At 39.1% G+C, this 23,968-nt stretch overlaps 1 protein-coding gene across 1 annotated transcript in view; it reads left to right on the top strand.

Annotated features, from left to right (window-relative positions):
• Positions 1–4,288, top strand: part of RFX7 (regulatory factor X7) — a 148,968-nt gene extending 144,680 nt beyond the window's left edge. Inside the window, 1 exon segment of the mRNA XM_024767801.1 lies at positions 1–4,288. This exon segment is cut by the window's left edge and continues 85 nt beyond it. Coding sequence (XP_024623569.1) covers positions 1–1,462 — 1,462 coding nt within the window. The 3' untranslated portion in view covers positions 1,463–4,288.
• Positions 4,289–23,968: the final 19,680 nt, after the last annotated feature.

The raw sequence follows: 23,968 nt of genomic DNA, 5'->3' as shown, positions 1-23,968 counted from the left end.
AGTGTCACGGGAGAGCCCTTGCTCCAGGTTGGCCCAGACCACGCCCGTGGATAGTGCTTTAGGAAGTAGCCGACATACACCCATCGGTACTCCCCATTCTAACTGCAGCAGCAGTGTCCCTCCCAGCCCCGTGGAATGCAGGAATCCATTTGCATTTACCCCAATAAGCTCCAGTATGGCATATCATGACGCCAGCATTGTCTCAAGTAGTCCTGTGAAACCGATGCAGAGACCCATGGCCACACACCCTGACAAAACCAAGCTTGAATGGATGAATAATGGGTATAGTGGGGTTGGTAATTCATCCGTTTCTGGCCATGGCATTCTCCCAAGCTATCAGGAACTAGTGGAAGACCGTTTCAGGAAACCTCATGCTTTTGCTGTGCCTGGACAGTCCTACCAGTCTCAATCCAGACATCATGACACTCATTTTGGTCGTCTGACTCCTGTCTCTCCTGTGCAGCATCAAGGTGCCACTGTAAGTAACACCAACAAACAGGAGGGCTTTGCGGTCCCTGCCCCTCTTGATAATAAAGGAACTAACTCTTCGGCCAGCAGCAACTTCCGGTGCCGAAGCGTGAGCCCTGCTGTTCATCGCCAACGTAATCTTAGTGGAAGCACCCTCTACCCGGTATCTAATATCCCCCGATCTAATGTGACCCCCTTTGGAAGTCCAGTAACCCCTGAAGTTCATGTTTTCACAAATGTTCACACGGATGCATGTGCCAACAACATAGCTCAAAGAAGTCAGTCGGTTCCATTGACAGTCATGATGCAAACAGCCTTCCCAAACGCTCTTCAGAAGCAAACAAACAGTAAAAAAATAACCAATGTTTTGTTGAGTAAACTTGATTCTGACAATGATGATGCAGTGAGAGGTTTGGGCATGAACAACCTGCCCTCCAATTATACAGCCCGGATGAATCTCACTCAGATTTTGGAAACTTCCACTGTCTTTCCTAGTGCCAATCCACAGAATATGATCGATTCCAGCACTTCTATTTATGAATTCCAAGCACCATCTTACCTCACCAAAAGTAATAGCACCGATCAGATCCGTTTTTCTCCTGGCGATAATCAAGCACAATCAGAAATTGGAGAGCAACAATTAGATTTCAGTAGCACTGTTAAAGACCTGTTGAGTGGAGACAGCTTGCAAACCAACCAGCAGCTGGTAGGTCAGGTAGCATCTGATCTCACTAATCCTGCATCTGATTTTTCTAGCGACATCAGGTTGTCTTCTGAGCTCTCAGGCAGCATCAATGATTTGAACGCTTTAGATCCAAATCTACTGTTTGATCCAGGTCGTCAGCAGGGACAAGATGATGAAGCTACACTGGAAGAATTAAAGAATGACCCATTATTTCAACAAATTTGCAGTGAATCCATGAGCTCTATGACTTCATCAGGTTTTGAATGGATAGAAAGCAAGGACCACCCTACTGTTGAAATGTTGGGTTAAATTGTATTTTATAATATGTAGCACACTGTATCGAAAGACATATGTATTGTATTTGTCTTAATGGAAGTGCCTCCCGCAGCAGAAACACTTACTATTAATTGTGACATTTTAAGAGTTTGCTGCAGAAGCGGTTTCTTCTTCAGTAGGAAATGGTTAGACTCGCCTCAGCTCTTAACAAGTTTCTGAAGAGAGTAGGCTGTAGAAAAACAAATACTAGGTTTTCAATTTTATAATGTTCCCCATTTAATCACATCGTTTGCTAGTAAGCAAAAGAATAACCAGCTTTTACGAGAGCAGTCTAGATCTTTATTTTGTATAAGTTTATTTTAATTCATTGGTTGATCTGCACAGATTTTAGAGGAAACCATTGATTTTAGGTATAGGATATTTTTTGTTGGCATTATCATTTAGATATGAAATCATAGTTAAGGTGAACTGTAGACAAGAAGGTCTTCCTTGAAACAGGGATAATATTCAGGTTATTATAAATATTTAGGCTTGAAGCATAGAGCTACTGTAGAATGAAAAAAAAAATCTCTGTAGGACTTTCTGGGACTTCAGTACCATTTGCACCTGCAACGAAGGGCTTAAATAGGAGAGGAGAATGGAAAATTAAATATTAATGTAAGGAAAGCAAAAGCTGCGCTAAAATATTTAAAAGGAAAAACTAGTAGCCATTTATATTTGTGACCTTGCATTAGTCTTCTTTTAAAATGTTGATTTTAACATGGAGCTTACACAGAGATATGCCCGCACGTGCACACACACACAAACAAAACAAGTACGTAATTCCAAACATTGTAATTTAATAGAATAAATAAAAGCATGTTAGAAGAATATTTTATGTTTTATTATTTGGTAGTTGAGATAGGGGAATTTAGAAGGAAACTAAAAGCATTTTCTTAGTTTCATCACAGTATGTCTGCATGCACATATTAAAATTCTATTTAAGATTTATTTTGAAGGGTTTTAATTATAAGTCCTCGATTTAGTGACTGACTCCTTCACTGCTCCTGAATATAGAAATGCAATTTGATCCTGGGAATCCCTTTGAAAGACAAATAAGCAGGAGAGAACATAAAAAACTAAACAAAACATTTCACCACCTGAGGTCTGAAGTCACAAATCTTTGTATCTCTGATAAAACAAAGGGGATATCAATAGTACTTGAAGAAGAGGAGCATTTTATAACATGCTTAATTTTTATTTATTGTGATAACCACAATAGCAAAAGAAGCACTCAGGATTTGTTTTAAAATGTTTCTCTCTGTGGCTCCCATTTTGTTTTGTGAATAATTATGAATTTCATGCTGACACAAATCTTCTCATTAGTCGACAGCTCCATTTAAGTGAGCTTCAAGATCAGTTTCAAATAGACTTAAAAATTGCCATTACGTTTTTAAAGCTAACATTAAACCATTGCTATGCTACCTTGAGCCTAGCTAAGCTTTCCTTTACCTTAATTAGTAAGCCAATCAGAAGACTACAATCCATGAATATTTAACCAATGTGATGAAGGGTTTAATTTAATAAGATTTCATTGTTCAATAAATTTGCAAAGTAGGGTATTAACATTTTGATAAATAAATGGTGCTAGGTTTGGCTCAGAGGTTTATATATTGATATGTCCTAGTTATTGGCATTTGTGTGTGTTTGCTGTTATCTTGATTTAATGATCTGTTAGATTTTCTTTCTTGATGCTAGTTATTTCTTCACTGTACATTGAGACACAGCACTACTGCACACCAAAGTATGCAATACCCAAAGGAAACTGTGTGATTTCTTTTAACAAATGATGGGAGCCTTTCTACATGAGATACTCTGAAAAGGAGATTTTGAGGCCATTCTAATCCCTTGTTTACATTATTAACTTCCTACTAATACAAAAATAATGGAAATCTTTTTTGATAAAAATATAAAGACTGGAGGATTTTTAACCCCCTGTACAGTATTGCAGCAAACACTTTAAATTTGGTTGAATTCGTCCAGCAAACTTTCTGGGGTTCATATATTGCACTAAATTTGTTGAACCTGTGGTAGGCACATCTCTTAGGATAAATGCAACCAATACAGTCCACAGATTAAACTTTTTAAATGTGTTTCATTACGAAAAGACAAAATGTCATCAAAGTGACAGATAAAATTGTCTTATGTAGCAATGTGCATTAATCTCAATGAGATATTTCTATTTCTTATTCTCTTACATGAGAATATTACAGCAGGAAAAGTTAAGTTTAGTTTGCTTCACCATGTTAATACATGATCACAAAATGTGCATGAGTGTTATTGACTTATCTTGTACAGTACTAGGTATTCCTGTAACCACTTTTTTTTTTTCTCTTGGCTGTACTGAAACTGGTTCATTGTTAACCAGACAAGCATAGTTATTCACAAGTTATTTGCTTTTTTATGTTTACTAATTCTGCTTAGTTATTGTTGAATATGTTCTTTTCTCAGATTATTTTCATTGTTTTGATGTTTTAAACATTTTGCATACTGTTTATCATGATAAGACTTCATGAAGTAAATAATTTTGCATATAATTGCAATAAGCACTGACTTTTGAACTGAAAAGAAGGAAAGTGTTTTTTTGTGCAGTGCATCAGAGGTTCTTATAACAGTCTTGTACTATAATGTGTTTTACTACACCATAAATGACAAAAACAAGCCCTGTTTCATGTTTTCATTTAGTGCAAAAATTCAAGATTTCCCCAGTGTTTTGTTGTCTGTTGTACCTGCTGAAACTACAGTAGTTGAATATTGCAGTAGCATTTCAGTTCTCTTTTTTTATTGAAAGTGCTCAAAAATTGTTTTTTAAATGTTTTCAAAAACAATTAAAAACATTTTATATTAAACTGACTGAATCTTAAGGTGATTTATGGGACCCGTTTTATGTAGACAGCATGCCATTGTGTAAGCAGACCTGAAGCATTTCTTCCTTTGATCTCATGAAAGTTGAGAAAATGGGAAAAAATCAGCATCAGGAGGAACAGTGCTGCTAATCTATTCTCTGCTATTAATCCAGAGGGCTACACAGATCTTATTTTGTTCATCAGAACTCTGCTACTCACTTAGAGTTTATTACCAATGAATGATACATGGCATAGAGCTTTATGTTGTCCAAAAAAAAAAAAAAGGTCTTTCCTTTCATTCACGGACATATACTGTTTGCTTTCAAATGTTAGTCTGTGTAGTACCTAGATATGGGTATTTGGGGAACTTTGAATAGAAAAATAACAAAATTTTAAAGCACAGCTATGTCCAAAAGCATTATAGGCATTTTGGTGAAGAACAGGCAAGCAGAACAGGAACCAATGGATATAATGAACCAATAAGAAATTCTGGAGGAAAAAGTGTTATGTAGTACCTGAGGTGCTTTTGGCTGCAAGTAAGAGAAAACCTAACACTGACTTCAGCCATAAGGACATTTATTTTTAGCTTAATAAGAATTTTGGTGATAGGAGGTGCTCAGGTTCATTCAGTGACTCAGTGTTTTTTTCTGTGTTCCATCAGCTTCAGCGTTGCTGTTCTGTGTCTATTGCCTCATGGTCACAAGATGACTACCACAGCTCCAAATATGGTATCTTCATACATCCCAAACAAGGTGGTAAGGGCAGCTCTCAGCCTTTTATCAGAGAGAAAAATATCTTTCCCATACTCTCCCGTTACTCCCTCCCACTCCACCCCCTACTTAATCTTGTTAGAAAAAAGAAGGTCAAGGCCCACCATAAAACTAACTAGTTTAGATTCTTGATTCATCTTTTATAGCTAGGGGAGGGGCCCATTTCCAGGAGCATGTGATCATCCACCGAAAATGAGTTCCATAACCTTAGAGAAGATACCAGGGACTTAAGCTATTGTGCCCACCTTTGAGAGAGGCTCATAGTCTTGTGAAGAACTGATTGCATGTTCTTTGATAAGTGCGAATTAGAAGTATATATGGCATGCTATCTAGAAGAAAAAAGGTGAGAGTTCACACTCTGAGGATCCATGAACTGGGCAAAAGAGGTCGTTAGTAAGGGCTACATTTAGAAGTAGCCTGTAAACTAGTGTAAACTGTTAACTTGTGTCTTGCCTCCCTCTCTTGAGTTGAAAATCAGATATTATGGAATATCATAAGTGTAAATTGCCTCAGTACCTATTACTGTCATAGAAGACCGAGATTTTGATTCTGTTGAGTCTGTAGAGATTTATTTTGATATACATTGCTATCAATGAATTTTTAAATAATTAGAATTACAAATTTGTGAATGGGATCATTTATCAATAGCATATGATCTGGAATTTTTTTAAAAATATGTATATGACTAGTCCTGGAGCTATAAGTTTAGAAGGGGAAAAACAAAAAGGCAACAACTTTCAAGATAGGTTTTATTTCTAAGAACTACTTAATTTCAGAGAGAAGGGAAAATAGTTTTATAAGTGAAATGTATCATGAGAATGGTATTACTACCATATAGAGAATATTTCCTTGCACTAAACCTTGTATTAAATACTTCACATATATTCTGATTTTCTCATTGTAACAATTAAGAAAGAATATCATCTTTCAAGTGAGAAAATTTTAGCTCAGATACTAACTGGTAGGAGTAACAGCTAATAATAGGAAGAGCTGCAATTAACTTGGTTCCAAAGCCAAGTTCTCAACTATTATGCTGTACTTGAAGATACTTGTTCAAATTACCTACAGTAGTAGTTTGATTTGGTGGCTTCTTTGAAATCTTCATTCTGGCTTAAAATTTAAAATTAAATTTGATTTTCGTGGGAATTTTGTTTCTGTTTAACCTCTGATCCTTACATTTCTTATACTTCCTTTGCATTTTTGTTGCTTTTGGATTTTGCCTGTATTTTGTAAGTTTCCTCTAAATTATTTGCGTTCCTTTCCCCTTCTCTCCCCCCTTGGAAATACATGCCCTAATGTATTGGAAATCAAGGGAGAAGTAAGATTTAAATAGAAAATTTTGTTTTACGCACAGATTTTCAAGCACGTCTTACAGGTATACCTAATCATATCTATTTTAAAACCACTTCTTAAATTTCATCAGGAAATAAAAACTAGGCAAAAAATGTTTTGTTGGACAAATGATAAAGTGCCTAAAATATGTCAGTGTCTGTGCCAGGAGTAGGAGAAGACATCTGCCATTTTTAAATTTTACAATATGATGGGGAAGATGCACAATGAACAGGATTGCAGGATGCAGTGATGTCACTGTAGCAGAGACTGCTGTTTGCCACTCACACATTCTCCTAGCCATCTGCACAAAAGACATTTACCAGCTTCCCTTGTAGCTAAGTGGAGCTGCATACCAAGTACTCAGCCAAAAAGAATCAAAAGGTTTGCGTGTTTCTTCGAAGTGTTCCTGCACTCCTTCCTCTCAGCTGGCTAGAATGTAGATATGAGGACTAGAACTCCAGTAGCTCCCTTGGACTTTGCGGTAAGGCCACAGAGGATGATGGAGTAACAAGATAGAAAGAGCCCGAAGCCCTGATGACCGTGAGGGAAGCTGCCCTACTAGTCCTGACTGTTGCCTCTGGATGTGTTTTATGTGAGGCAGAAGTTTCTTTCTGGTTGAAGTCATTCTGAGTTTTCTGTTACTCAATGCAAATGCAAATTCTAACCAATGTAGCCACTAGAAGGTTTTAAGCAGGAGTGGGGAATGTTAGATTAGCATGGGGATCACTAAACCATCATGGGTTCCCCTGCAGAATGACAAACTTGCATCTCCTTTTTGTTGAAATTGGTAAATCAGGAGAGACTCTTGGAAAGAATATCCTGATTTTAGCACAGATTTGAATAGTGTTTCATGACTGTCCAATATAAAGAATAAATTTAGGTGGATTCTAAGCTACTTAAACAGCAAAAGAAAATTGATTGAATTGAAAGGAAATATGGCTTTCTGGTCATTGGTGTCAGACCTAGGTTTAAATCTCAGCTCTGCCCATTGTAACCATAACTCTACCAAGTTATATGAGTACTAGTGATGATATCCATCTGGAGAGCATTTCCTAGTGGTGTGCCACGTGATTCTGGCCTGTTCGTTATTTTTGCCAACATCTTGAATGAAGACAAAAGTTTTACTGTGGCAAGTACCATGGAACAGCTTGCCCAATTTCTGTTCCAGCCTCTTCCTCTTATGCAGACCCTGGGAAGTCCAAAACTACATTTTCTAGACTTCCTCACAGCTTGGATTCTGGATATGAATTGCATGCTGTCTAGTCAATGCATTCTTGCAAGATTTGGAGGATGAAAATGGAACAGAAGTTATCCTCCTACCCATTTTTGGTGATTTTCTTGAAAGCAAGCTCATAGCAGCAGCAATGTTCTAGAGTCCATTCTTGAGATTCTTCGGGATCTAGGGTCCACGTCCCAGTGCCAAGTCAGCAGTTCCGTGAATATCAAGATACAGTCGAGTGGTGGCAGTGATGGTAGCAGCAGCAGTATCAGCAGCTTCCTGGTCTGGCTTCCTGATCCGTGGAGTGGTCTCAGGTATGAACTTGTCCCCCAAATGATCAACTCTACCGTGTTGTTCTGGTTGTCATTTCTGGAGGCACAGTCTAAAGCTTGTTCTTCCATGTTATGTAGAAGTACCAAATTCCCTGCATTAAGTATTTTTTTGCTTAAAATACCTAGAGTAAACATTTCCTACACATAACTCTGACTCATATGCCTACAAGGTAGGAGTCATGAACATTGGAGATCCAGACCTGGTTCTGTCATTCTTTCCCCCTCTTTGCACTTTATGAAGAATAATGACCTCTGTTCTGGTTACATCCCAGAATCTTTTGTGAAGTTCAGTGAGAAATGACAATATTTTGTAAACCCTAAATATAAACTATTATGATTGTTATAAATGCCTACATAAAAGAACAGACATTCACCTAGGAGTGGGAAAAATTCTTGTTCTTTTTAGCACTAAAATGCACTGTTTTACTTGAACACACACATATCACATCTGTCAGGAGGTAAAGTAAGAATTATATTCAGACAAAGGGCTGAACTTTGAATTAGGTTATGTGTCCATAAGAAATCACCGTTAACAAAATTTAATTTAAACCAAGTTATTGTCACCTGAGCATGTTTGTTTAACTGACACCTTCATAGATTATTTAAATCATGATACCATGTATTTAGATTTCACGTGTTTGAAGGACACAGAGTTTAAATTTCCTACGCAAATTCACCCCTAGTCAATATAATCTCTCTACTTAGTCTTTCATAATTTTACCACACCCTCACAACAGTTCTGAAATGGCTGTCTCAAAATTACTGGTGATTTCATAATTAGTAAATCCTGCGACACTGTTCCTTTGGTTTCTGTGGCTTTATTTTCTGGTTCACTTCCTACCTCAGACCCCTCATTGCCCATCTCTCTCATAGATCGGCTTCCTCTGCCTATTATTTAGATATAGAAATCCTTCAACATCCTATCATTGTCTTTTCTCATTCTGCTTTCTCTCCCTAGCCATTTCGAACACTCCTACAGCTCCTCCAGATGGCTTCCAGCCTCTCCCTGACTTCCAGTCTTAAAATCTAAGCACCCAGAATTGAAATTCACTCTCTTCTCTCCAACCCTCTCCTCTTCCTATTATTTGTTAACAACATTACCGTCATTGCAGTCACGCAGTTGAAAGCTCATGTGCCCTTTCCTTCATCCTCTCCTCAACATCAAATTAGTTTCCAAGTTCTATACCTTTGATGTCCCTATCTCCTTGTTCTTCTTTCTCCTCCTGATCCTGCCCTGGTACATGGATTCATTTCTCACTTGAAATATCGATACTTAATTATCTCTCACTTTTCTAATCATCTCTGTACTATGTCACCTTTGAAATCCTTAACTCAAAAGCCTTTGATATTCAGAAATCAGTATTCTTCATATATATAAACAATAACCAGCTAGAAGATACAATGCAAGAGAAGACCCTTTTTATGCTAGCAAGAAAAAAGATAAAATATCCAGGCATGAACCTAATGGGAAACGTGCAAAAGTTATATACGGAAAATTTTTAAAACACTTTTACTGAAAGACACAAGGTAGACTAGAGCAAATGGAATGAGAAAACCATGTTCTTAGATGGGAAGACACAACATCACTAAGATAATTGATGAATTTAACATGATCCCAACAAAAATGTCAATCTTTTTTTCTAGACAAGTTGAATGTATTCTTAGAATATAAATAATTATAGCCCCCCGCCAAAACAAAATCTTTAAAAAGAAAGCAATGTCTGAGGGGTTGACCCTACTAGGTATTAAACATAGAGTCATATTCCTAAATCCCTATAAGTAAAGTCAAACAACAAATGACAAAGTAGGAAGAGATATTTCAACACATACCACATACAAAGGAGTAATGGCTCCAATATGGAAAGAACTCCTAAAAACGGGAAGAAGGAACACCAACAACCCCATAGAAAAGTGGACAAAAGATGTGAACAGACAGCTCACAGAAAGAAGAAGTGATCCTTAAACATTAAAAAAAAAAATTCTCAACCTGATTCATACTAAGAGAAATACAAATTAAAACTATGCCAAGTTGGCCCTCCTTACCTATCAGGTTAGCCAATAAAATAAAATAAAAATCTATGCTTGATGCCATCCTCTTTTAGAAACATTGGGGGAGCACAGACATTTAATATTGTTTCCTTGCACATTTCGTAAGGAATCTACTAGAGAACAGACTTAAAATGTCCAAACGACTAGAAAGATGTCAACCTAAGGACCGGTGGTGAGCATTAAATACGTATTTACTTGTAAAACAAAGATGACATGAGGGTTAGAGAGAAAAGAGCATACTATGTATTGGCTATATGCTCTGAAAATGTATATAAAATCAAACTAAAGAAAATGGAGAGAGTATATGCAAACAATTTTTAAACTGTTTCAGTAATACTGGTGATGGTAGAATGGGTGATTTTGCTGAGACTGTACTGGGTATAATGCAAGACCATGCAAACTGTAATTGTGTGATCTTCTAATTCTATCATTCTCTGGTCTCTGAGAACCTGGATTCTCAGAAGAAAGGTGATACCAATGTAAAACAGAAGATGTTAAGTAAAAACATTACAGTCCTGACTTTGCATTGGAAGTATCAGTGTGAACTCATGGAATATCTTGCCATACGATAGCAAGGAAACTATCAAATACTACTGAGGTCATGTCAAAAGGACATAAGACCCAACTTGAAGAAGCTGCCGCTGGCCAGAGATGGAACAATTAAACTTCATAGGGGTAATAACTTCAGGGGATTGACACACTTAAAATGTTTTAATCCATGAGTTTTAATGATCCTAAAAAATTAATTGGTCACTTTTGAGGGTGATAGGCAACCGACTTATTAGTTTTAAAACTGGGTAAAGGGAAAGAATCAAATATTTATCCTGCCTTTCCTATGTGAGCTATACTACTGGATAATCAAATAATAGACGAGGGGGAGCTACTCTATATAGAAATGTTCCAGCTAATAAGTAAGGGAGTGATAAAATTGGAATATCATCATTTTGCAATCCCTAATGAATTGAATGGATCTAGACAATGGGCATTGACAGCTACTAATACCACAAAGAGAGAAATAAAAAGACATCATGTGCCCCAACATAGAAGAGCACAGTTCACAATTAAGTAGCCTTGCCTCCAGAAATTAAACTGAAATCTAATCAAGTCTCTGTACCCAGTTACCAATGGACAGGAAGTACACAGATCATGAAACACTGCATCATGGCGATACAATCAGTAGAATCCAGAGTCTGGGAAACTCTACAGGCCAAACAGTTGAGTTTCTTTAACATAACAAATAACTTACAAGGGAAAAAAAGAAAAAGCAATGGAAGGAGAACCTGTAGATTAAAAGAGACTTTTTAAAATGTTATATTAAAATTCATAGTAAATAAAAAATAGAAGAAAGTTAACTATAGTGTTTAGAGTTGCACACTTGGGTGATAAAATATAAAGAGAAGCAAGGAAATGATTATCATAAAAATGAGAATAAGTGGAAATACGGGTGGCTTCTGGGGTAGCTGCCAAAGTTCTGTTTCCTCACCTGGGTGGTGGTTACAAAGGTGTTTGCTTACAATAATTTATTAAGGTATTCTTTATTTTATGTGGCTTTCTATATCTGTTATGTTTTACATTTTTAAATGTTATTCTTTTAAGTAGTATGTTGAAAATTGACCAATTATAAGGAAATTTGCCTTTCCTATATCAACTGTATTTAGGATAACCAAATTGCCAACTTGACACAGGGAAAATTTTTCTCTAGTAAAAAATTCCAAATAATAAGTGTGGAAGGAGTGATAAAATTAGAAAGTCACCACTTTGCAACCCCTACCCCTAATGAAATAGGAGCTTCAGGCAAATTTCATTAACAGATGAAACCAGTAGGTAGTAGATGAATAGGAAATTTTATAATGGACGAATCAGGCTGTCACCACCTGAACCCACTTACCAGTCTTTGCATTACTGTTAATAAATGTGGGCAAGCAAGATATTAGGATATTTCTATTCATAAATACAGGAGATAAGGGATCAAGTTAAATAACAACCCCAGGAAAGCAACCAGACCAATACAGAATCAGGAGCATTCTAAGGGATGACTTGCATGGGTATCTCAACAAGACAACAACATAAAGAAAAAAGGTGGGGTGAGTAGGGCTGCTGTGGATTAAAATAAACTGAAGAGCTATAAAAACCACATTCCACGTGTGGACCTTGTTTAGAACATGATTTAAACAAGCCAGCTAACCAAAGACATTTTTTAGATAATCAGGGAGATTTTACTTTATTTTGTTTTTCAATTTTTATTTTATTTTGAAGTATAGTTGATGAATAATGTTGTGTTAGTTTCAGGTGTACAGCAGAGTGATTCACTTATACATATACATGTATCCATTCTCTTTCAAATTCTTTTCCCATTTAGGTTATTACAGAATATTGAGCAGAGTTCCCTGTGCTATACAGTAGGTCCTTGTTGGTTATCTATTTTAAATATAGCAGTGGAAATTTTAATATGGACTGGGGATTAGTCAATCCCAAAGAATCATTAGGTGTGATGATGGCATTTTGTTTGTAAGAAAATGTCCATACTTTTTAGAGACGCATGCTAAAATACATAGAATTGAAAACACAGGATGTCCAGGATTTGCTTTGAAATACTTTGGCAAAAGACAGAGCGGAGGATAGAGGAAGAAAATCTTGACACAGGCATACCTCAGAAATATTGCAGGTTTGGTTTCAGACCACTGCAATCAAGTGAATATTGCAATAAAGCGAGTCACATGAATTTTTTGGTCTGCCAGTGCATGTAAAAGTTATGTTTACACTATACTGTAGTCTATTAAGTGTGCAATAGCATTATTTCTAAAAAAAACAATGTACAGGGGCTTCCTTGGTGGCGCAGTGGTTGAGAGTCCGCCTGCCGTTGCAGGGGACATGGGTTTGTGCCCCGGTCTGGGAAGATCCCACATGCCGCGGAGCGGCTGGGTCCGTGAGCCATGGCTGTTGAGCCTGCGCGTCCGGAGCCTGTGCTCCGCAGCAGGAGAGGCCACAACAGTGAGAGGCCCACGTACCGCAAAAAACAAAACAAAACAAAACAGAAACAAACAAACAAAAAACAATGTACATACCTTAATTTAGAAATAATGCCGTTGGGAAAATGGCACTGATAGACTTGCTCAACTCAGGCTTGCTACAAACCCTCCAATTTGTAAAAAACACATTATCTGCAAAGTGCAATAAACCAAAGCACAATACAATGAGGTATGCCTATAATTGTTTAGTCTGGGTATGGGGCTTATAGAGATTCACTGTTTTGTTTTGTTTTACTTCTGTACATGTTTGAACATTTTTTCATTTACAAAGGTTTTCATGATTCTCCCTTCTATTAAATAAGAGACTTGAAATATGGAACTCAAAATCCAGGCTTTTTAGATGGTATTCATGGCATTGCACAATCAGCTCCTTCAAGTCACATGAGCTGAGAAAGAGGGCAGGCATAGATTCCCAAGGGAAAACCATGGTGCTGTTTCTAGAAGAAGGAGAATCAAAGCCAGGCAAAAATCATAATAAATGCCCACCATTGTTCCCACACAACTTTTTGAGCTTCATCTTACAAAACGCATGTAGCCAAGCAGGACCACGTGCTGTGTCCTGAGTAGAGTGCATTCCTATGCCTGTTAGTCTTGCTCAGGCTGTCCTCTGTACTTTTTTTTTCTTTAACTGAGGTCATACTTTCCTTCAAAATCCACCGCAACTGCCATCTTAGGGGTAGCCTTTGCCTTACAAGCCTATAAAATAAGAAGACTCCTGTGGCACTGGATTCGGCCTCTGTGATAGTATTCTGCCTTGTATGGGCAAACGTGCGTATCCATAGCCCCCACTAAATTGGAGGCTCCCTGAAGGCTCCTTTCATTGTATACCTCGAACAATGGAGCCCAATGAGCTGTCTATAGCAAGGGCACAATCCTTGTTTGCCTAATTGAATTAACACCAGGGATTTTCAGATTGAGTTTCTCAACAAGGCACGAAGTATTAATAAGCTAAGAACTTGTCATCTTTCATAATAGCAAATAAATGGAACATTTATTATCCAATACCTCTTGCCTGTTTAAAGACATTGGATATCGTTTTAGCTGAAGTACTAGATATTAGATCCAAATTGTCTATAGCCAAGATGCCTGCTTTGAGGTCTGTAGGGGTAGACTGAGCAGTGTTTGTATTTTGAAATATGTTAATTTTTTGCCAACCACAGCAGATGGTCACCCTTACTGCTTGTAACAGACATTTAACTGATTTGACAATAGCCTTATGGTCTTTCTGGTAGGACTCCAAATATTTGCATTAAACAGATCTTTGATTAAACTACTGTTTTATCATGAGTCTGTAAATGGTAACATCCTCAAATCTAACTGAATTCCAATAAGAATATAACATTTTTATATTTTTATTTTTGTGATTGGAGTCTACTGATGTCTATGTGAAATTATGCTATGCAAATGCATATTTTTTTTAATTTAATAAGCCCTTTTTGAAAGGAAGTCTTGACATAGGCTTGTGTTTGCATTTGCAACTCAGAACTGCTTGTCTCTCTTGTCCAGGTGATGTGGTCCTACGTATGGAAGGTGGGCTTCACCTATGGGAAGGAAGCAGGAGACACATTCATTGAGCACTGTGGCAGGTACCTTCATTTAACTTATTCCAAAAAGCCAAGGTCAATGTGGGCCTTTGAACATAATCACAAAATGAGGAACTAGTTCCTCCCACTTGTCCATGATCTACTACCCACCTACAGGAACTACACACCAAATATTCCTGGATCTTTAGATCCTGATATCTCAGAGAAGTTAGACCACTCCCTCCTTGTTCAAATGGGAAAACGGGGTTTGGAAAGGTGAGAAAAGTGATGACTTAAGACCAATACTCAGGCCACCTGGCCCCTGGCCTCCAGTATAAGTTCAGGGCCTCCCTGAGAACGAGAAGCTGCCTGAAGTTAACCCACACTTGCGGTTCACTGTTACTTGCAGCTGAGAGCACCCTAAACTGTTATGCTTCTCTTACCCCAGGTCTCTTCCCTCCACACACCTCTATTTCTGTGTTTTGGCCTTCCTCCAACCATTTTTATAATCAGACAGCATTAAATGTAGGGGTGTGTGTGTGAATTTTGAGTGAGGACAAATCCCCCAGCAAAGAGACTTCCATTAAAACAAATTCATACTTGTTGCCTTATCTCTATTCCAGAGGCAGAGATGCCCAGCAGAATGGTCTTCCTGAATGGATTTGCCTAGTTATAATAAATCTGGGGATCTCTAGGAGTGGGAGAGCTCACTGCTCTGCCTGGAAACCAGTCACCTGGTCTTCTGCCCCAAGAACCACATCATCGATTCCATTGCTCACTCATGAATAAGCTTTGTGCTGAATGATTTTGGCCCCATGGCCCTGATCCCTTAAATGAATGCCCAGGATATGACAGCCCCAAACACATTACTCTTCTTCTAGTTCTGGATGGAAAATATTATATAATGCTTAAGGCTGGACTTGTTCCTAAGCCCTTGAAATCTTCAGGCTCTTTGATACCAGGGACAAAACCATATTTCTTCTATGTTTCCCCAAATTATGACTTGTAAGGAAGAGATATAATAATTAAAAGTCCTTATTAATTGAATTCTGCCAACAGACTAGCAACTCCCCAGACTGATAACAAAGCCAGGCAAAGCAGTTGTCAGTTTGAGGATGGCATCTGTGGAGGCAAACTCTTGCTCTCCCTGGCTTCTTCTTGATCCAGGCAGAGAACATAAAAATTTCTTGCATCAGATACCTGATTGAGCCCCAGATCAAGGCACAATGCCAATGCTTACATGAGCTCTGCACTTCCCATCTCCTACCTTGGGCTATAATTAGCAGACAGGGAAATCAGGAGGTATGAGAGCATGTCTTCAAAATTGAATGGAAATCAGTGGGGAAATGACTTGCTTTACCGAAATCTGTTCCACATGCAAAGTTCCAGGAATATTTTAAAATAAGGTCTGTTACAGGTTAAATGCAACATCTAAATAACCTTCAGATTATCTAGCCAATGACATTTCTAGATGATCTTTAAAATGCCTCCCATCATATCTCTTTCTAAAAGATGTAGGAGAAGTAGGAATATTAAGAAATTAGTTCATACTTATGAATATTTCTCACAGTCTTTCCAATGCTCTTCAGTCCCTTAATAATCTATATGTAATTTTAAAACTTTTTATTATGGAAATTTCAAACAAATATGTAAGTTAAGAGAACAGTATAATGAACCTTCATGTACCCTTAACCCAACTTAAATAAGTATCAATTCACAGTCAGTCTCATTTTCTCTGTACTCCAATCTATTTTCCCCATGTTCTCCAGATTATCTTGAAACAAATCTCAAGTATATCATTTATTTTAAATATTTCAGCAAGCTATAATCGTTGTTCAGTCCAGTTCTCAAAAAGGCTTTTTCTGGATTGTACAGTTTCTACAAAAATAAACATATTTACTTATAAATTTCTTTACACTGATTTAGTTAGTTCATCCATTTGTCCATCCATTTGTTCATTCATCACACGTCAGAAACATTTATTGGGAATTCCCTTGCGGTCCAGTGGTTAGGCTCCATGGTTCCACTGCAGGGGGCACGGGTTCAATCCCAGGTCAGGGAACTAAGATCCTGCATGCCGCAGAGCCAGAAAAAAAAAAAGAAAAAAAGAAAAAGGTTATTAAGTACTTAGTATGTACTGGACCTACTTGGAATTCTGGGAATATAGCTATGAACAAAATAGACAAGAACCCCTGATATTATATTTTGGTAGGGAGAGGAAAATAGTAAACAAATTAGAAAATTCATAAACAAGTTTATTTCAAATGTCAAGAAAGAAAGGAACAAGGTAATGTGATAGTAACTCGGCCTGGTGGAAGGAGGGGAGGTGTGACATTTCAGCTGATACCTGAAGAATATAAAAGAACAGCAATTTGAAGACTGGGTATAGAGTGAACCAGGCAGAGAAAATCAAAAAGACTGAGGCAAGGAAGGGATTTCTGTGTCAGGGAACAGCAAGGAACACAGTGTAAATTCAGCATAATAAACAAGGGAGAAACTGGTCAGACATACAGCTGGAGAGTGTGGTAGACAGTGACCCCCAACAAATCATCCCTTCCAATATTCATGTCCTTGGTATCCTGCATGCCACACAGCCAGAAAACAAAAAGAAAAAGTTTATTAAGTACTTAGTATGTACTGGAGCTACTTGGAATTCTGGGAATACAGCTATGAACAAAGTAGACAAGAGCCCCTGATACTATATTTTGGTAGGGAGAGGAAAATAGTAAACAAATTGGAAAATTCATAAGCAAGTTTACTTGATTGTGTGCTTTGCTTTGGCCAGTGGGACATTAGCAAGCATGGTAGAAGGAGACTGGATTAGCACTTGCATACTAGAGCTTGTCCTCTTGGAACGCTGTCTCTGGAAGCTAGCCACCATGCTGAAAAGTGACTTGAGCTAGACTTAGTGAGTGATGAGGGGCCACATGGAGACACCCTCTGGAGGATGAGAGTTCACCTTGGACAGTGCAGCGCCACCGAGCTCCTAAAAGAACGTGGTCACGTTACTGCAGTCAACCCACAAAATCATGAGAAACAATAAATCACTGTTTTCAGTCATTATTTTGGGGGGTGGTTAATTACATGGCAATAGAAAACTGAAACAGAAAGTAGTACCTGGAAGTGGGGTGCTGCTGTAACGGAAACCTAAAGCAGGTGATTTTGAGATTGAGCCATGGAGGAAGGCTGGAAGGGTGGCAAAGGCAGTGAGCAAATGGAACGTTGGAAAGATGGTCATCTGTGTTTGTAAAGCTGGGGAACAACTGGTAAAGCTGATGACTGCGGTAACATGTAAGATAGAAAACGTACTTAATGAACTTGTGGATCTGTCCAAAGGAAACTTCCAAGTAGAATGCCAAAGGGGCTAATCTGCTTCTTTTAGCTGCCTGTCATAAAATATGGGAAGGAAGGATGAACGAGAATTTCAGTTTTCAAGCAGAAAAAATAATAAATGGCCTCAGCATGCTGCCAGCAAAACGTGATCTTAGTCAAGATCAAGTTGAGGGTGTGGCTGTAAGACCTATTTTAAGACCTCAGAGCCCAAAATGCAGAGGGCCCGTTCCCAAGAGATGTGTGGATTGGTGTGTGACTCTTGTCTAATGGAGTAGATTATAATTTACCATACAGAACATCCGCAGCATTTTAAAAGGAACTGTACACACTTAAAGGAACAAAGACAGTTGAAAATGAAAAGAGGCCTCTGGGCTCCCACCTTTCCATGAGCAAGAAGCAGACTGAGAAATCAGCCTCAAAGATGAACCATTTCTCATGGAAAATGAAAAAGGTCTCAGAGGACAGAGCCAACAGCTAAGAACAATGGATTGAGGAAAAAGTGAACATATTAGAAAATTCATAAACAAGATCATTTCAAATGGCAAGAGAAAAAAAAAAAAGAACAAGGTGATGTGATGGTAATTTGGCGGGGTGTGGTGGAGGAGGGGGCAGAAGCAGGCCCCAATCAAGCAATAGTCCCTCCCTCCAGACCTAGGGAAACTGGCAACATGTGTACAGCTGGCTTTTAGAACTGCTAAGGACCCGTGCCTGCTACGTGCCTTTAATGTCCTCCCCCTGAGAACGGGAGCATCTGCTGCCATCTTATCCCTCTCTCACTACTGCATGTGGGGTTGGGGGAGGGGGGTTGGTGATGGTGGCAGATAACTTGAATTTTTAGTTCACAGGTTTGCAGACTGAGAAAAGCCACACCCAAGCAACCTCATCCACATCCAGACCTGATCCAAATGATGAAATTCTGGGCACTGAGCAGCTGCCATACTGGGTGAGACTTTGGGAGGTACTGGAAGAGATGAATGTGTTTTGCATAAGGGAGAAATGCCAGTAATTTATGGCCAGAGGATGGATTGTGATTATAAATATGGCCACAAAGGGCTTCCCTGGTGGTGCAGTGGTTAAGAATCCGCCTGCCAACGCAGGGGACACGGGTTCGAGCCCTGGTCTGGGAAGATCCCATATGCTGCGGAGCAACTAAGCCCGTGAGCCACAACTACTGAGCCTGCGCTCTAGCCCCCCCAAGCCACAACTACTGAGCCAACGCGCCACAACTACTGAAGCCCGCACACCTAGAGCCTGTGCTCCGCAATAAGAGAAGCCACCACAATGAGAAGCCCAGGCACCGCAATGAAGAGTAGACCCCGCTCGACCCATCTAAAGAAAGCCCGTGCACAGCAACGAAGACCCAATGCAGCCAAAACTAAATTAAATAAAATAAATTAAAAAATAAAAAGTAAAAAGATGGCCACAAAATCTTTTGTGTCCTTGCATAGAGAGACCAGAAGTCTATTTCTCCTCCCCTTGAGTCTGGGCTGGCTTCGTGACCTGTTTTGACAAATAGAAGCAGCAGAAGTGATACTGTGTCAGGTCTTAAAAAGACTGTGCAGCTTCCACATTTGCCCTCTTGGAGCCCCAAGCCACATGGAAAGAGGTTCAGCCACCCAGATGGAGAGCTGAAAGGTGCCTGGCTAAAAGAAAACTGTTTCTCTGCTCGTAGCACTTCTGACCCCAGTGTGTAGATCTTCCACACCAAGCAATTCTCCAATTCTCTGTGCACACCAAGTGGTGTCCCACAATTTAATTCAATTCTGACATTATTAATCTAGAGTTAGCACACAGGTTAATGGATCAGTCCCACTATGCAAATAGTGGGTCCCCAGGTTACCCACACTTCTGTCCATCTTCTGTCCAACTTCTGGCTACGAATCAGGAGTTCCCACGACCCTCCCCTCAGGTTTGATAATTTGCTATAATGGCTCAGAACTCAGGGAAACACTCTGCTTACTATTATTGGCTTATTCTAAAGGATACTGTAAAGGGTACAGAGGAACAACCAAAGGAAGAGGTACCTGGGGTGGGGTCTGGAAGAATCCTGGGCACAGGAGCTTCTGTCCCGTGAATTTGGGGTGTGCATCCTCCCGGCACATAGTTCACCAAACTAGAAGCTCTCTGAACAATCTATAGTTCAGTCATTTTAGGAAGGTCCCATTTTGTAGGTATGATTGATTAAATCACTGGCCATTGATCATTAACTCAGTCTCCAGCTTCTCTCCCCTCCATGGAGGCTGGGGGTGGGACTGAAAGTTCTAATCCTCTAGTCACTTGGTTGGTTCCTCTGGTGACCAGCGTGTATCCTGGGGCTTTTGGCCACCATTCATCTTATTAACATAAACTCAGGCATGGTTGAAAGAGTTTTATTATGATTAACAAAGACCCTTCTCTCACCACATCACTCAGGAAATCACAAAAATTTTAAGAGCTCTGTGACAGGAACTGGGACGAAGACCAAATATAGATGTCTTATTTTATCACAGTGTCACATTGGCCAAGCCCTTGATGTTCCAGCTGTCACAGTTAGACACCAGACTTGTGGGAAAACCTGTCTTGAATTCCCAGCCGCAGGCAAAGAGCTGTCTTGCTAAGTCCAGGGAACCCAAGTTGCACAACTGTGAGTAAATGCACAGGGGTTGTTTTAAACCACTAAGTTTTGGGATAGCTAGTTACAAAGCAATAGATGAATGCAACAGAAATATAGTGATGGACTAATGATAGCTCAAGTTCTTTGGGGTTCACCCTTCAAAAGGTGGAGGTTTTGCCTGGGCTCACTCATAGGGCTGCATTCAGCTGGAGGGTTAGCTGGGCTGGAAGGTCTAAGACAGCCTCACTCACAGGGCTGGCCATTGGTTCTTCTCCATATGTCCTCTCATCTTTAGTAGGCTAGACCAGTTTCCTTACATGGTGGTCTTAGGGCAGCATTCCCAGAAGGAAAAACCAGGAGCTGCAAGGCTCCCTGAAGGTGAGTCTCTACGGACTTATACAGTGTCACTTCCACCACATTCAAAGCAAGTCAAACAGTTAGCCCAGATTCATTCAAGAGATGGGAGAGAACCAAGTAGTTTCTTTTCTCATCTTATTGATGAGAAGAGCTGCAAAGTATTGTGGCCAAGTTTTTCAATTTACCATCATGTCACAAAAATTTTAGTGAAATGCCAGATATTTGTGCTTAGGAACAGAACTGGAATGACTGTACACAAAATAACATATATGACATTTTAAAATTAATCTAAGAAAGCATTATATCATCATTTTTACTTTAGCCCTATTGTCAAAATCACCTTAACTTTCTTTTTTTCTTTATTTTTTAGAAAGCCAATTTTAAAAGATACCAAATACTAAAATCGGGTCTCCGAACTATTTTATGAATTACCAAACATTTCCTCAGATCTTGAGATCATCCTGCATGGACCCCATCGCTGGTGAGCGTTTTTCTGCCCCTGAAATCCTTTTAAGCCTGGGGAAAAGAGAGTAAGGAGGAAGTGGAATGTGAAAGCAGCAATCAGCTGGAAATTCTGTCAGGTAAGACCTTTAGATCATTGGGTAGGTCCCTATCTATCAGAAATCGTGCTCTAAAAACTTCTGTAAAAACCTACATTTCAAAATGTTAAGCTTAACTTTTCTGGACTTGTCCTTGAGTGATTAATAGTTAGAAACGTACTGAGAACCAGCTCTTATAGAGCATCCTTTCGTTCACAAATGCCACAAATATGGGTTTGCTAAACTAGAAGAATTAGAGAATATCTGCATTTAGTCCAAGATATTTATGTCATGGGTCATAAAACAATGGTGGCACTTATCTAAGCCTGATAAAGGAAACTTACCCATTTACAGGAATCTTTATGATTGCTTGTAGCATCTTTTATAATCTAGAGAAATATCTTGCACACAGTGTTTTGATCAAAAATGCTATAAGAGGGCTTCCCTGGTGGTGCAGTGGTTAAGAATCTGCCTGCCAGCTCAATGTCAAAAACACAAACAACCCAATCCAAAAATGGGCAGAAGACCTAAAGAGACATTTCTCCAAAGAAGATATACAGATTGCCAACAAACACATGAAAGAAGGCTCAACATCACTAATCATTAGAGAAATGCAAATCAAAACTACAATGAGGTATCACCTCACACCAGTCAGAATGGCCATCATCAAAAAATCTACAAACAATAAATGCTGGAGAGGATGTGGAGAAAAGGGAACCCTCTTGCACTGTTGGTGGGAATGTAAATTGATACAGCCATTATGGAGAGCAGTATGGAGGTTCCTTAAAAAACTACAAATAGAACTACCATATGACCCAGCAATCCCACTACTGGGCATATACCCTGAGAAAACCATAATTCAAAAAGTCATATACCACAATATTCATTGCAGCACTCTTTGCAATAGCCAGGACGTGGAAGCAACCTAAGTGTCCATCAACAGATGAATGGATAAAGAAGATGTGGCACATATATACAATGGAATATTACTCAGCCATAAAAAGAAACGAAATTGAGTTATTTGTAGTGAGGTGGATGGACCTAGAGTCTGTCATACAGAGTGAAGTAAGTCAGAAAAACAAATACCGTATGCTAACACATATATACGGAATTTTAAAAAAATGGTTCTGAAGAACCTAGGGGTAGGACAGGAATAAAGACGCATAAGTAGAGAATGGACTTGAGGACATCGGGAGGGGGAAGGGTAAGCTGGGACGAAGTGAGAGAGTGGCATGGACATATATACGCTGCCAAATGTAAAATAGATAGCTAGTGGGAAGGAGCTGCATAGCACAGGGAGATCAGCTAGGTGCTTTGTGACCACCTAGAAGGGTGGGATAGGGAGGGTGGGAGGGAGATGCAAGAGGGAGGAGATATGGGGATATATGTATATGTATAGCTGATTCACTTTGTTATAAAGCAGAAACTAACACACCAGTGTAAAGCAATTACACTCCAATAAAGATGTTTAAAAAAAAAGAATCCACCTGCCAATGCCGGGGACACAGGTTCGAGCCCTGGTTCGGGATGATCCCACATGCTGCGGGGCAACTAAGCCAGTGCGCCACAACTACTGAGCCTGTGCTAGATCTACAACCTGCAAGCCACAGCTACTGAGCCTGAGTGCCACAAGTACTGAAGCCCGCCTAGAGCCTGTGCTCCATAACAAGAGAAGCCACTGCAGTGAGAAGCCCATGCACTGCAACGAAGAGTAGCCCCCGCTCACTGCAACTAGAGAAAACCACGCACAGCAGCAAAGAACCAAAGCAGCCAAAATAAATAAATAAAATATATAAATTTATTTTTTAAAAATGCTATAAGAGAGCTCAGTGTCTGCCTAAGAAGTAACACAGTGCATTCCTCAATAGAGATTAAAGTTGAAGCAATCTGTAGTATCGATGAGGCAATCTTTTTTTGTTGTTGGAGAGGAGGTTATGATAACTGTTTTAGATAAAGCAAAAGTTGCATGCAATTTTTCAGTTCTACCACTAGATGTATCCATCTTCTTACCAACTTACTCATCTTCTTATCAACACAAGACAGAAATCTCCAGTGCATAATTTGTGCAAAGCTTAATGTTAGACACTCCAGATTATCAAAAATAAGATGCAGTTGATGTTCTAAACATCATAGTAGTCTGGTGGGGACAAGAGAAGAACTCAAGAATCTGTATTTCAAAGCAGAATATAAATGTCAAAATACAAATGAGAAGTTCTATGGAAACTCAAAAGAAAGAATAACTCCAAAGCATTAGCAGAAGATTTTTGGATGAGGTAGCATTTGAATTTTGAAGTTCAAGTAGCATTTCAACTGACTGAGGTGGAGAGTGTTGGCTAAACAAACACAGAGGTGGGAAGGCATGATAATGTGTTCTTGGAACACCAAGAGATAAGACTTGAGATGTAGTGTAGGGCTATATTGTTTTAAATGCCGAGTTGAAGAGATTATAATTAATTCAATCAGTGATGGAGGTGCCCCCCAGCCCCACCCCCACCCCCGGTTCTTTGAGACACCAGTCTATAAACCAGGCTCTGTTCCTCCACATTCCTTCCTTTGGGCGGAGTCAGGACTCCCTTTC

The sequence above is a fragment of the Neophocaena asiaeorientalis genome, unplaced genomic scaffold (genome assembly GCF_003031525.2).
Source record: "Neophocaena asiaeorientalis asiaeorientalis breed wild unplaced genomic scaffold, Neophocaena_asiaeorientalis_V1.1 scaffold71, whole genome shotgun sequence".
In the NCBI taxonomy this organism is placed as follows: Eukaryota; Metazoa; Chordata; class Mammalia; order Artiodactyla; family Phocoenidae; genus Neophocaena; species Neophocaena asiaeorientalis.
The sequence above is the reverse complement of the archived record's forward strand: the minus strand, read 5'-3'. Positions and strand labels throughout refer to the sequence as shown.